At 42.4% G+C, this 14,457-nt stretch overlaps 3 protein-coding genes and 1 long non-coding RNA gene across 4 annotated transcripts in view; 2 read left to right on the forward strand and 2 right to left on the reverse strand.

Moving 5' to 3' along the window:
• The window catches only part of gcgra (glucagon receptor a), a 24,677-nt gene extending 22,890 nt beyond the window's left edge, over window positions 1-1,787 (reverse strand). The window contains exon 1 of the mRNA XM_029836464.1: window positions 1,506-1,787. The gene's annotated coding sequence lies outside the window, so the exon portion shown is untranslated. The remainder of the gene's footprint in view (window positions 1-1,505) is intronic.
• Window positions 1,274-6,901, forward strand: LOC115249900 (uncharacterized). The gene is made up of 3 exons (XR_003888515.1): window positions 1,274-1,370; window positions 2,211-3,138; window positions 4,589-6,901. It is a non-coding gene; the product is annotated as an uncharacterized lncRNA (long non-coding RNA).
• Window positions 6,902-9,616: 2,715 nt separating this feature from the next.
• LOC105416467 (G-protein coupled receptor 183-like) lies at window positions 9,617-10,570 on the forward strand. The gene has a single exon (XM_011604072.2). The coding sequence runs from the start codon at window positions 9,617-9,619 to the stop codon at window positions 10,568-10,570; it is 954 nt and encodes a 317-aa protein (XP_011602374.2).
• Window positions 10,571-11,267: 697 nt separating this feature from the next.
• LOC101075806 (zinc-binding protein A33) lies at window positions 11,268-13,968 on the reverse strand. The gene is made up of 6 exons (XM_011604044.2): window positions 13,393-13,968; window positions 13,096-13,191; window positions 12,777-13,007; window positions 12,675-12,697; window positions 12,487-12,605; window positions 11,268-12,393 (listed from the first exon to the last, which is right to left on the reverse strand). Exons 1-6 carry the CDS (start codon window positions 13,762-13,764, stop codon window positions 11,855-11,857), a joined length of 1,380 nt encoding a protein of 459 aa, XP_011602346.2. The 5' UTR covers window positions 13,765-13,968; the 3' UTR covers window positions 11,268-11,854.
• Window positions 13,969-14,457: the final 489 nt, after the last annotated feature.

The following is a 14,457-nucleotide window of genomic DNA, read 5'->3' on the forward strand; positions in this document are numbered from 1 at the left end:
ACCACGAAGCTTGAGCGAGGGAAGCGCATCTATAATGCGGCATTACACCTTAAGAGCGCTTTCTCCTGGGTAATCTCATACCTTCATGACCAAGTGTGGACAGATTTTAAAGCAATCCTCCAGTACTGATCCTATTCCACTCCGGGCATGAAATGACACAGATGGACAGGGATTTAGAGACCAAAACAGTTACATTAACACTTGATCTCAGCATAAAGGACATGTTTTTCCTAACCAGGTGACAGCGGAGCAGCCTCTCCGCAACAGTGAACATGCGCTGAATCAGAACAGGCTCGTGCAGACGTACATCATCAGCATGCTTTTGGTCTCAGCCCCCTGAGACCGACTCACATTCTGGGTCACCAAGTTGCAGCGCTGCTTTGAACGTGCCATGTGCTGCGTGCACATGAAAAATAATCGCTTTGCAATAACCTGCATAATGCCTGACCGACATAACACCGTCATAAAATCACTCAGTGTTTTATCCACATGCACAATTGATATGTGCCCGGTAAACTCTGGTGCCGCTGATTGTAGAACTGCATGGCAGGCAGCAGATTACTCGTCCCAAATGCACTAATGTGTGTTTTGTATGCGCTGAAGCACCTGCACGGCTGTTTGCAAATTACCAGTACAGACGATTCCCAGGCAGCCCCCTCTTCATTCATTCAGGGTATGGGTGCACCTGTGTGTGGGGCTGTGTGACGCTCCTTTAATGAATTTGTTTAGCCGTGTTTGTGGAGAACACATTTATTGGTGTCCACAAGGGAATAGAAGAGTGAACTAAAGGAGCTAAATTGTTTTTAAACCAGATCCTGCCCAATTGGGTCTCATTAGGGTCAGAGCTACTTAAAGACAAGCAGCTTTAAAGTGTCTAACGGGTATTTTAAATACACATGACGTTCATGCAATAAAAGAAAGCATTAAATTATACCCAGGGTTCAGACCCTCTGCAGAACAACATGCTGGCAAAGTTTGAGGTAAAATGCATAAAAAATGTAAAATCAACACGCCATGTTTAATATTTGTTCAAACTGTTTACTTATTTATGATCATAGTTTTGCCTGGAATAGTCTGAATAATTCACAAGACGTGCGCAAGACTTTCAGCAGAAGCCCACAAGTTGGCGTGCGCCTTCGTTCGCGTCCCTTGCGCGAACGTAACTGTGGTTTTACTTTTCTTGCCGTCATTGGCATCAAAGTAACAGCACAAACATGCGTTTGTCAGACTGGGCAAAGCACCAAGTGCAGATTCCAGATAGAGAAAGGTTGAGATAACATATCACACACAGCTTTTGAGCCTCGGCGACAAGTCGCAGCAGCGTCTACCTGCAGTGGCTGGAAATGACTAGAACCACGCTGGAAATTCAGGTGACACGTTTAAAAACTTGGGATCGATTCACGCACTGGCGTAAATAACTGCGCGTCAGTTCACTTGAAGAACATGTGGAGACGTCAATGGCTAAAAAAAGAAATAAAATAATAATTCAATAAACAATTATTTACCGTTAATAGCGCAGGATTCCTCTTATTTCCTCACCGTGTCGTTCAGGCTGTGTTTTCATCATCAAAAATCGTCGATCGAGTCAATCCGACTTCAAAAAGAGTAAAGACTATTTTAAAATAATAATAAGGATACCGTCTGATTAAGGTTCAGTAAGAAGTCCTGTGTCCTGGCGGCGGCTGCAAATAAGTTAATTTAAAGGGATAATTTTCAACATGAATATAATATGATGGGGGGAGTGGAATAGACAGTTGGGCTGTAGTTGTAGTTGGCAGCGCCGGCTGTGTGGGACGTGCTGAGCCGCTGCTAAACTACGCTCCTGGAACCCGAGTGACGTAAGGGAGGGAGGGGGAAGAAAGGGGGGGGGGGAGAGGGGGGCATGAACTTGCGTGAGTGTGTGTGTCTGTTCAAGAAACGGGGAGCGAGAGCGCAAATTGACATAAACATTTATTGATTTACTTATCCAGTTTGTTAACTCTAATCTAAACACGCACAAGAGGGGCTGCATAAATCTAAAGGGTTATATCAAAGGGGCAATTTATAATACTTTAAAACCAGCCCCGCATCCAAAAATATATGAAGCAGTGCAGCACATCGCCATAGTAACTGGCAGCGGCTTACGCCAGCTTTGATAGTATTATAGCGTTTATTACTGTAACATTATAAAGCTGAATTATTCACTGGATTTTCCACCTTCTGTCTCACAGCGGAGATGGCTGCCGAATGAGACTCCCATCCATCTTTTGTCCACAGTTTTAGCTTTCTAGCTGCTCCGGGGAATACCAAGTCGATATATATTCGCTCCGTTGACTTTGGGGTCCACCGGGGGTCCCTCACCAGCACGGACATGCTTGGATGACCAGCAAACAGAAGCACCCAGGAGGCTTCTCGATGCTCCAACCATATCTAATGACTTTCAAAGCAAACACCACAGATGACCTTCCCAGCTGTACTGATTTAAGCTTTAGTACGTTGCTTTTGAATAACGCCCTCTTAAAATTTCATTGTAATCGGTTTATTCAATTCTCAAATGAGAATATATTAAGCCAAGAAGGTCCAAAGCCAGAGTGTTAGTCACATGGGACAGATGGAGGATCTGATGCCTTCATGACACAGAATAGCAAATGTTTGATCATTTAATCTTCTTCCAATTCATAAAAAAATTAAAAATTAAGTATATTCTTGGTTCATTAAGAACGTATGCTTCTCGCTAACATAAATTAACTATTTCAGGACTAATATATCTACTGTAATCCAGTATATTAAAGTAACCTATGCGTTACTCTCCTAATTTAAAGAGCTTAGTTTAAGAAAGAAATGCAGTCTATTCTGGGGTAATCCAGGATTCCTATTGTAGATCATTGCACTTGATTAATACTGCCGGTATCTCTTCTTGGAAAACACGCACGGACATTCGCGCGCACACACACATATTAACATGAACTTTGACCATAAACAGGACTAAGGGCTGTTTATGGACTGCATGTGTCAACAGGCTCTGCAGAGTTGGAGCAATGATCTACTAGACAGAATTTCCTCTGAAGCAAAATAAAATCACTGACACTGGTTACACGAGGGTAGACCGTTCATGGAGGAGCAGCTGTTTCTGAAGGTGCTCGGCACAATAGACGGCAGGTATTTTCTAACTGTGCGTGAAATCGCATCCTGAGGTCCCGAGGGAACACTGGGGTGTAAACAGCCTTGACCACTCCAGCAACAGACGGACTGGCTTCAGCATCAGGGAAAGTGAACACCTTGTTGGTGGCGTGGTGTCCATGCTAGAACAGCTCTACCGCTATTCACAGAGATAAATGTAAAATTTTCACATAAAGAATAATGTATTACTTTGCATAACATGATAATAAGAAGATGTGGCACAAATCTGCAGCCACAGCACATATAAAGACTTGCTCTGGAATAGAAGTAGCATCTGCATCATGGCTAAATGTGTTAATAACAATTTAAAAGCTCAATATTTAAAGAAAGATCATTTGAACCATAATGTGAACATTCAGCGTATGCAGTTTAAATAGCTAACATAATCAATACTTACCTGTTTGGTGGCAGGGAAAATAAAAATCACTCCACATAAAGTCCTTTTACAGCTTTTGTATGTGACAAAACAAGGCTTTAGGAGAGCGGTGTGAGTCTGTGATGAAAAAGCAAGGTGGCAGAGGGAATAAACAGGTGAGCGGAGCTTTGTGTATTTGGGTCAGCTGTGCATTTGGTCCCGACTGGCCCTCGGACACCAGCTTGTTTTCAGAGTCTGGTTACGCTCCTTTGACTCTGACCCATTCAGTTCTAATTTCGCAGGATCATGTGGGTCGCTCTGGCATTTAGATAGATAAACTCCTCATGTTTTGTTTTGTTTTTTAACCTAATTCCAGGCGCTTGTGTTCTGCCCAAAACATCCCTATTCTTTCTCAGCAATTACTGGAGACCTACTGTAATTGCAGGACTTGTAGGTCACAAAAGAAAAGTAAAGATTCCATCATATTTCACGCATCACGTCCTGAATGATCCACTGAATGGTTCAGGGGTCGTACAGGGTGCATCCGTTTTCAAAAACCGAGACCAGAAGGTCTCCCCGACTGTGAGAAACAAGATTGGGCCTTAAATCTGAGCGTTGTATTCGGAGGAAACCAGGCTCAGTTCATCCCCAGTCGAGTATCATCACATGATGAATCATGGTGGTGGCTGCATTAGCATTTTCAGAGGCTGGGACTGGCAGACTTGTCCGGTTTGAGGACTCTATTATGTAGAGTAGAGGAATATTCCTACTAAAACCTGATCCAGGACCTCAGGTTCGCATTCCAATAAGACCCTAAACTCAAAGCAGAGCAGGAGCGAGTTAGGGACAACTGTGAATGTCCTTGAACGGTCCAGCTCCTAAAATTGGCTGAGTGTCCCCGTCCACCCTGACAGAGCTTAAGAACATCTGCAAAGACGAAGATCACAATATCCCTAAATCCAAAAAGCTTGTGGCATCACCGCCAAGAAGACTGGAGGCTAGACTTGCTGTTTTTTTTAATGAATATGGAAAGCAATTTTAAAAATCCTGTTTCTTTTTCCTTTGTCATTCTAGGGCACTAGCTGTAAATCACTGACAGAAGATTTGGAATTGAAAAGCGAGAGGGTCCGAAAACTTTCTGACAAGATTCAATTTTCCAAAGATGTATCAGGAAGCTAATCAAGAAACATCCATGAACTATTCTGTCGCTGACAGAATTCGCAGTGGGGCAGCTACAGTTGCATATAACGCTTCTTAATCAGCGCGCGTACATTCTCAAAGCACGCAGCTCGAGGCGTGGACAACCGCCCGATGACTGCGTCCATTTGAGTGTGGTGCAGACAGATCTCCCAGCTGAAGCGGCAGTAGTTCAGAACGTAGTAGGCGTGATGAAAGCCCGTCGCCTTTGTTCTCACTCTGCTGCCTCCGACAGCCGGATGACAAGTGCGGGATTCCAGCCTGGATGGACACACGCTGGTACAGAGAGAACAGATGACCCCCCTGAAAATCAAAGCATGGCCCCTACCTGGACATAAGAGTCGTTCAGACTGGGCGGGATATAAAGGTCAGAGGTCGGAGAACCATCCTCAGAAACATGTCATTTTACCTGTTTAGGACACAAACAGTTGTTTGCGAGGCACAATCTCCATGGCGCTGACATGTTATATCGTGTAAAGTGCAGCCTGCTCAGCGGTACATCATTCTCCATCATTAATGGGGGGTCAGCCGGCACCTATGGGGCCGACTGACGTGCAAACAGCTGAAATGAAAGTCACTGCGTATGCTGTAATTTATTTTAAAAGGTTTTCTTTCTCACACTGATATTCCAGTCATTTGTTAAACATGTGCATTCTGAAAGTTGCAATAAACTGCTACATGACTGTGGAAACGCTTTTGCTCAACATAGGGGTCAGTTTCTCTCAAAGGGTTCGATGCATTTTCTGTAATACAGTGTATACATGTATATTTACTGGTTGAACCCACGTTACTAAAAATATTTGCATCGTTGCACTAGAGTGCGGGGCATCATTCGACCTTAACAACAACCTTTGGATGGAAAGAAAGAGCGAAGCATCTCTGTTCTCACCGAAAGGGCAGCTCTACTCCTGTGTATAATTATTCTGAGAACAGCAGCAGGTGTTTATTTCTGTGGACGTACAATAGTGTTGCAGCCTGTCCCTGAGTAAAAGTAATAGTGTTATCTCCTTACACACACACACACGCACACGCACACACACACACACACACACACGCATACACTTACACACACACACACACACACACACACACACACACACACACACAGCACACCCTTTGTGCTCTCCCTTTTGCCTCCTGTTTGTAAACTGATGCTGACTCTTGCTTGCATACAGCACAGTTCAAAATGACAACTGAGGTGATGTGAAAGAGGGTTCAATGGGGCCTAATCCCTGCCCTTACAAGGGTTATTTACTCTATGTTTTTGTGAATTAAACAGTGGAGACCTGAGTCTTTCCTCCCATCTAGTGCCTGTTGCACCCATTAAGAGCCAAAAAAACCGACGGCTATTTGATTCCATAATCGTCTCCATTAAATGTTGCACTAGAGTGCAATTATTATTAATTATTATTATTGAAACTCTGGGTTGTCTGTTTGTTGGTTAGTTGCCCCAGGGCTGTGGGGCGATAATTATGGTGATTATTACACATTTGGCATAACAACAGTGGAAGTCTGGTAGGATGCCCATTCGTCTTTTGGGTACAGGCCATTTGCCACTACTGGGTAAATTAAGTTGCTCTCCACGCCCCACAAACAGGATATTGGAGAGCACAACATGTGGTTAAAGTAGATAATGGTGTAATAGAGACAAAACTTTAACTGCGGTGCCGATTGAAATATTCTACTTTTTTCCTTCCTCGGTTCACTCTGGGTAGTTAAAACCTTCTTATATCTCAGTTTCTTGGCCCATTTCTTCACTTACACATGCTACAAACCACAGCAGATGGGCTTTGAGCACAGAAACGGGATGAAATATCATTTCAAGACAATATCTGACTTCACTGTAGAATTTGTTTCTTTGTCTTGGGGCCTTCATGTTGTTAATAAATGCTGCATCATGTCAGAGGAGATGCTTTTCATTTAAAAACACCAATTATGCCTGTAGTGACCCTATAACTATATTTGAGCGTGTGCATGTTGGTTTGTTATGGTTTTAAGTATTTTCCATTCCTTTGTGATGGTTTGTTTGCTTTTTTTAATATTAACTAGTGATTTAACTGCCTATTGACTGCTGAAATGTGAAATAGAAATCCAGGGGAGAGATTTCTTTTCTATTTTTTTGCAATGTGTTGTTGGAAGCTGTGACTCCAGTGTGATGTTCAACAGTTACTTTTTGGTGACTCTCTTGAATTAATCAGATTTGAGTGGAATTATTAAGAATAAAATTTCAGATTTTTGGTGGCTTTTTGTCTAAATGTGTTCCTACTGTATAAGCAGATCTCAGAAAAAGTAATGGAGGAACAGAATATCCCCAAAAAAGCAGACCAAAACGTAAAATAGGGGAATAGAAGGCGTATAATCGAAAGGTTGGTTTTTTTTAATGTTTATGGCCAACTGTCACTGCTGAGCACCAAAATGTGAAACAAAATCAGATGTTTTATCTGGTTGGAAGTATAGACCTGCTTCTGGAATTAGACACAATGTTTACTGAAGGGGAGACATTACAGATCTCTGCCTGGCCTGGGAAATTTAAGACAATGTAAATATAATGTCATGCCTTCAAAGATTTCAAGTTATTCCATTCAAACCATGTTTTCTTGTAGAAGTGCTCCTCTGTCCTGTCGCTAAGCAGGGTGCTACTGCCCCCTAGACCAAAAGGGTGTAAGACATACAGGTACTATCTCTCTCTCTCTCTCTCTCTCTCTCTCTCTCTCTCTCTCTCTCTCACACACACACACACATACACACCGATACACGCACACACATACAGAGCCATATTTCTATCTTTGTAAGGACTTTTATTGACATAGTGTATTCCTTAGGCCCTTACCATACCCATCACAACAAAATGCTTAACCGTGACCTTAACCTTAAAACTACATCTCTATCCACAAAGAGCCCTTCAAAGTCATGACGACCAGCTAAAATATCCTCTTTTCAGAAAAAATGTCTTGGTGGAATTGATATTTCCCTGTTTCTCCACAGCTTTCCTTCCTGGCATATACTGGTGCATTAGTAGACATCTTTGACCATTTGCCCCGAGTATTGTTCGTGTGCACCTGTGCTCCAGTAAAGCTGAGTGAAATAAGAGCTGACTCTCGATGACGCACATCGCTCCAGGAAATCCATAGCCCTATCAGAAAATTCCCAAGATGCCCCCTGAATCCACATCTAATTCCCTGTCTGACAAGGGAAGATGGTTTAGACAGTGTGACAAATATATGTGCTGCCTTATGGAACACGGAGAAAATACCAGTCTAGAACTGAGAAATGAGTGAAGTGTGAAGTCCTGGGACTTTTCATGGAGATGCTGTGATGATCAGGGGCAAAGGGGACAGGGAGGATCCTTGTGGCCCTAAATTTATTATGGCCAATAACATTTGAGTATAGAACAACCATAAAACTGCATATTCCACTCCAGAGGCAGCAGTACATCTTTAGAACTGTCCCAAGTTAGGCGCGTTGTAGTCAAATATTGTTGCGGGAAAGGTCTTTACCTGGGAGAATCACGGTCTCTCGGAGTTACAGTTCGTCTGTAAACTATTAGATCCTCCCCTTTTGTCAACGTCAAATCAAAGACTCGTCAGAAAAATTATAAAGGAATGAGAAATAGTTGGTGTGAACTTCACCTCATTTACACCACAAAGGAGAACGTCCCGCTCCAGTGAGTACAAAGATTCTTTTGGGGTTGTTTTTTTTGGTTTGTTTGGTTGTTTGTTTGTTTTTCTTTTTTTTTAAAAAAAAAGATCTGCATTAGGCAGGTATCTTTTTTTTCGTTTGAGTTTTAGACATTTTAAAAATCTCATTTTATTTTATTTTTTATTCTCAATGTTCATGAACATCGTATGACACCAGATTAAAATATTCAGCATAAGATACTAAGATATTGATTCCATTTTTTTTTTTTAATTTAGCCTCAACCGTTAAAATTGAACACATCGTATCTGAGTATTTGCGTAAAATTAATTGCCATTTAAAAGAACAAAAAAAGTTTCACCGTTTAAAAACTAATTTGGGTGTTTGTATTAGAATTCCCTCTCCGGGGTGCAAACCGCTTCAGTCCTCACCCGGCGTGATTAGTCCCTCTGGAGAGCGTGTGGCCTGAGGTGGGTTCAGCCGTGAAGGGAGGAGAGAAACACCACCCACACGAGGAGTAAAGGTCCACCAGCCCACGTGTCAGGGCCCCTTGAGTCCTGTACGAACAGTCTCAGCCTCCGGTTGTAATAGTCCGCTTGGTGCGTCTCTTTGAGGTTAAAAGAATTTGTTCATTACAGGCAGACAAAAAAAAAACTTTATATGTAAGTTCGATGAACAATTTTTGTATGCATACATACAGAAATGCACGAAAAAGCTTCTGTTTTCCTCCTGAGGGGAAAGACAGCGATGCAGATGTCAGATATTGTTTGTCTGAAGGCTAACACCACCGGTTATCGCGTTTGGTTTCAAAGATAGGGTTTTAATATATGGAATAATATCAGCATCGGGCTTTCAAGGGCTCCAGGAAATTGTACCTTTCTGTTGGCCTGACTAACAACTGTCTATACGTGGAACAGAAACTTTACCATTGAACCTCTGGATCAGCTTCCCTTTTATGCTGCTGGGAGAGGGTGGTGCTTTAGTACCAGTCCCCTTAAGTGAGTTAGATGTCCCTGCGTGGTTCCCGGAGGACGGTCGGCTCAGATGCAATAACAAGATAACAGCCCGAGGAAAATCCCTGACAGTGTAACAAGTTTTTGCTCTCTGGGTTTGCTCTGCGGCAACTTTTAGTCTGCTGAGATTAAACCTCTTAGCATTAGAGGGAATGATTCAAATAAACAAGTCCCTTGATGAATAATAAACATGGCTTTAATTTGACAGAGCTGAATATTCTTATTCTTCTCCCCTCAGAGCCGGACTTGTGACATCATGGAGAGGAATGCAACTTCACTCCTCATCCCGACTTTATCTCCAACTCGTCTGCCGCTCAACCTCACCGCTGATACGAATGTGACAATAAGGCCCTTCAGTGTGTTCGATGGCTGTGACCATCAGAGAGAGGCCGTCCTCTTTGACCTGGCCCTGCAGTGTATCAATGTTGTGGTGGGCATACCCGCCAATTTACTTGTCATCGCGATCCTGATCAACAACCGGAAAGAACCCTCCACATCAGACATGTTCTTAGGCTGCCTGGCGTTCATGGACATCTACTTTGGTGTCATGACCCCCTTCAGCTTTGTTAATCTTTACTACTGGCACAGCAAGCATGTTTGGTCAGCCGTCAAGTTCTCCTACGGTGTGAAAGACACCAGCGGACCACTCTTTCTCTCCTGTATCTGCCTAGATCGGTTTGTGGCTGTGCTCTTCCCAGTTTTATTTGGGCAGTTAAAGCACATTAAGTACAGATTAAGCCTCTCAGTGCTGGTGATTTGCCTCACCTTTGCCTACTCGGCGGCCAAGATGGTGGGAGGACTGCCAGATTTTGAGAAGGTGTTCACTGGTGAGATCCTGGCAACATTTGTGTGGCTGGTTATTTGCAATGCATCCATCCTGTGGGCACTTAAAAGGTCCCCTGGTGTAGGGAAGGATGAAATGCATCCATTAAAGAAGAAAGCATTCAAGACAGTGCTCTATATCCTTTTGATCATCGTATTTAACTACCTTCCGCCTGTAGCCCTGTTTCCATTTGAGGACTACTATTCCCCTGATGTGTTTCGTTGCTACATACAGCCAGTTGGCTTTGCCTTTCTTAACCTTAGTAGCACCATCCAGCCTCTCATCTATCTAGCTCGTCTGAAAAAGGTTCCTTTTGTCTCTGATACTTGTGGTACAAAGTGCTGTAGCCGTGATCCGGCAGAGAGCAACAACAGTCCAACTGCATAAGAGCCTCCAGGTCTTAGCACCTGTTGATAATAAATGCTGCTTAGAAGATTTGAGGTCTTCACAGAAGAGAAAGGGCTTTGCTCTCATGTCAGAGGACATGCTTGTCATTTAAAAAGAGCAATTTTGCTTGTAATGATCCTATAACTTTATTTGTGTGTGTTTGTGTTTTTGTTATAGTTTTAAGAATTTTCCATTCCTTTGTGATGTTTTGCATGATTTTTTTTTACATATAAACTAGTGTATTTTTCTCTATACTGACTCACAAAAGGGGGAAGTAGAAAGCCAGATGAAAAATGTATTTCTTTTTTTTCATCACATTGTGATGATGGAAGATGTGACTCCAGTATCACGTTCAACACTTTTTGGTGACTCTCTTAAATTAATCAGAATTGAGTGGAATTATTAAGAATAAAATTTCAGATTTTATTAAGCACAACATTTCTGAATTTTGAGAGCTTTTTGTCTAAATATATTCCGACTAAATGCAGAATGGATTTTAGCAGGAAGACACAGCGCTGCCCCGACGGACTGGCTGCGGGAACATTGGTAAGAACACTGTGCATTTGAAAGAGGACCTTTTTGTGATGTAGATATAAACTTCAAAACCACAAGTTCCTTTTGGAGAGAAAAAAGTGACACCCAGTTCTGTCTGTGCTGAATTTACGTGGAAATAAAGGAAATAAAAAATAAACGTCTATTATTTGCAAAAGGTTTAATGAAAAATCTCTGTTCTGTGTAATTACTTGCAAAAAAACAAACAGTAAGTGATCCATTATAATAAGCAACCAGATAGAAAGATCAACGTTACTAAATGTACTAAATGTTCTAAATGCCATATGCCGGAGTGACGTAGACAGTAGTAGTTTCCAACTATATGTTTGTTTTTGGCGCCATCTTGTGTACAAATACATTAACAAACAGCACAGAACAGTTCCCCCCCAATCCCCCCACTCCCAGCGTAATTCATAAAGTGCTTTGGATTATAGACGCCCAGAGTGACATAAAATTATATTTTTATATTTTTCCACATTCTGTTATATTTAAATTATGTGATTTTAATCCACAATCACCCGCCTGCAGTTATTTGAACATTAATAGTGTAAATAAGTGTTCTATTCTTTTCTGGTTACAAAAAAACGTTGTAAAAACACCAGGACGAAAAAGAAGCGGCGTAATGGATAAAGTGAATAACTCACTGTCTGTGTAAATTATTTAACCCTTGCAATTAAACTTTTATACATCCCTGACAAGACTGGCATCCTGTTTTCATTCAGAATAAAACATCTATTGCCGTAACATTGTGACAAGTACCTTTTCTGGCATTATTCTTAATGGAAAGCTGCTCTGGGTGTAGAAATATGGAAGCACGGGTTCCTTAAACGTGTGTGTAAATTCATAAATGAGTTTCTCGTCCTTGGGGTCAGAAAAGGACAACCTTCCCTTGTTGAAATCCAGATGCACTCTGATTTGTTTGGGCTTTCTTGTCATGCCCACCAGAGAGGGTGGAGAAGTCATTGCCCTGAACTCACCATCCCGAAAACATAAAGCCAAGTAGCCATTCTCCGGCCGAGCGGAGACCGCGGCCTTCCTAGATACAGACAAAGAGGCCACACCCAGAAGCCAGTCCTGATTACTTCCTGTTTCCACGACCCACTGGTGACTTCCTGAACCCAGTGCGGTCATGCCGACGACCTCGGCGCTCATGTGGAAGCGCTCGGGGTTGTCAGGGCAATGTTGGGACTCTTTTTTATAATGAAGGGAAGTAAGCTCGCCAGACAGGATGAGGCAGGGGTGTGCTGTGTTTGGGTCCAATGTCACAGGAGCTGTGCATGCCAGAAAATTAGCACATATGAAGGTTATTTTCTTAAGCACAACTACACACAAAACTATGTTTTGTGTAGATAAAGTTGACTCACTGTAGCCGATGTCATCCAGCATTTTCTCCCAGATGCTGTACTTGAGGTTGCAGAGATGTTTGGTCACATCGAGCAATAAACCCGACATGTCATCAGAACCAAGCGCAGTGCTTTCTCCTCTGTGGAAATAAAATCCTTTACTCTTGGGATGGTGTTCAAACGAGCATAATTTAAACTTTTTGACCTACCTGTTTCGAGCATCTTTGAAATTCTATATAGAAGAGATGAAACGGTGCATGTTTGGTGATTAAAAATGTGTCGTTTCTATTTGATGTTTCCATTATACAGACCTTCAACAAGAGCATGTCGTCTTCCTTCAGCTGACCCTGGATGACTGAGATGGACTCCTTGAGGGTCTGCACCCCTGCAGAAAGCTCTTTAATCTTTTCCTTTATTTCTGTGATCCTCGTTTCTTCTTCTCTTTTCACAGATGCTATTCTTTTGGACTCCTCCCGATGGAGGACTTCATGGAGCTGCCCGAACTGGTCCTTTATCATTGTCTGTGTTTGCACTGACTGTTCCTGAGAGATAACCACAAATTTTGATTATTGTTGTTACTCTTGTTTAAAATTCCATTATCAAACTGAAATCTCTGTTGCCATAGGTTACCTTGATATATTGGACCATGCCCGTGCAGCTCGTATAGTTTCTATTGAGAGTTTCTAGTTTATCTTGCAGGGTGTTGAGGTATGAAGAAAGTTCATCCTAAAAAATCAGAAATCAAATGGCTGGTCAAATCCTTTACCTCCTTTCATGACTTTAAATGTCTCCAGTTTTTTTACTCAAAGATAATTCACACAGAGCAGACTCGCGAGTCAACATTCTAGTTCTGGGTGTTACCACAAACACCTTTACAGGTTAAACTTTAATTACAGTGCATTGATACTGTGTGTTTTGTACAGTTACCTTGCACTCCTGCACGGCCTCTCCCACTGGCAGACAATCATGGGTCTTGTGTCGCCTGGATGTTTGACACACCACGCAGATGGGCTCCTTGTCAATCACGCAGAACAGTTTGAGCTTTTCCCCATGCAGGTTACAGTTCAGCTTCTTTTTTTTGACCAGCATAACCGCTTCGCACACATTTTTCAGAGCCAAGTTGGAGGAAGCGCTAGATTTGTTGACTTTCTTTCTGCACACTGGACATTCACGTAAGCCCGTGTCCCAACAGCGCTTCAGGCAGCCTCTGCAGAAACTGTGGCTGCATGGCAGCAACATGGGGTCAGTGAAGATCTCATAGCAAATCGGGCACATCAAGTCCTCCTCTGGAAGTGACATAATTAACCGCCTTGCAATTCAATAAATCTACAGGTCAAACCGACGCACGTCCTCAGGTTGTCCTCGATGATTCCACTGATGAGAACATAATTCCCGTAGCTGAGCCCTCAGCTGAATCCCTCAGAACACGCTGACTGCCTCTCTATTCTTCCTGACATGAAGTGGAGCATGGTGGGTTTTCCTGTACGGACAGGACTTCTGTGGGAGTAACTAAAATTATGCATCGGTGTGGAGAAAAAAAAAGGAGTTACACAGTGCAAGGAAGCAGGAAATAAAGCCCTATTGGACAGCTGTTAAAGACGTTGAAACTGGTTTTTAACTGCTGGCGTGGAATGCCAACATTCAGGATTTACATAAGATTGTTTTGGAGTTGTCAACCATGCACGACAACAAATTATCTCCATTGTTCGGTAAATACTGACACATGAGCTGGTGATCAATTTTGAAATCACAGAGGCATGCATCAGTCCGCCGAGTGTCTTCAGCTGCCTTTTAGGGCCTGTTAAAAATAAGAACAAAATCAGTGTTTTGAGTAATTAAACAGCCAAGAGGCTTCTGTTTTTGGAATCCAAGCAATGTAAGAATGAGGTCAGCTAAAAATAGATTAGTCAGTATGGTGAACAGCAAATCTAAAAGACCCCATTTGACAAGGCAAGTTGTTATTCTTAGTGCAGTTTAGTGGTCTAAATTCAG

This window comes from Takifugu rubripes, chromosome 5 (assembly GCF_901000725.2).
Source record: "Takifugu rubripes chromosome 5, fTakRub1.2, whole genome shotgun sequence".
NCBI classification, from domain to species: Eukaryota; Metazoa; Chordata; class Actinopteri; order Tetraodontiformes; family Tetraodontidae; genus Takifugu; species Takifugu rubripes.

Coding starts and splice junctions, on each gene's coding strand:
- LOC105416467 (XM_011604072.2), top strand. CDS start 9,617: ATGGAGAGGAATGCAACTTCACTCCTCATCCCGACTTTATCTCCAACT.
- LOC101075806 (XM_011604044.2), bottom strand. CDS start 13,764: ATGTCACTTCCAGAGGAGGACTTGATGTGCCCGATTTGCTATGAGATC. Junction 12,698..12,776: donor ACGACATGCTCTTGTTGAAG/GTCTGTATAATG, acceptor TCTTCTATATAG/AATTTCAAAGATGCTCGAAA. Junction 12,394..12,486: donor GCTGGATGACATCGGCTACA/GTGAGTCAACTT, acceptor TGGCATGCACAG/CTCCTGTGACATTGGACCCA.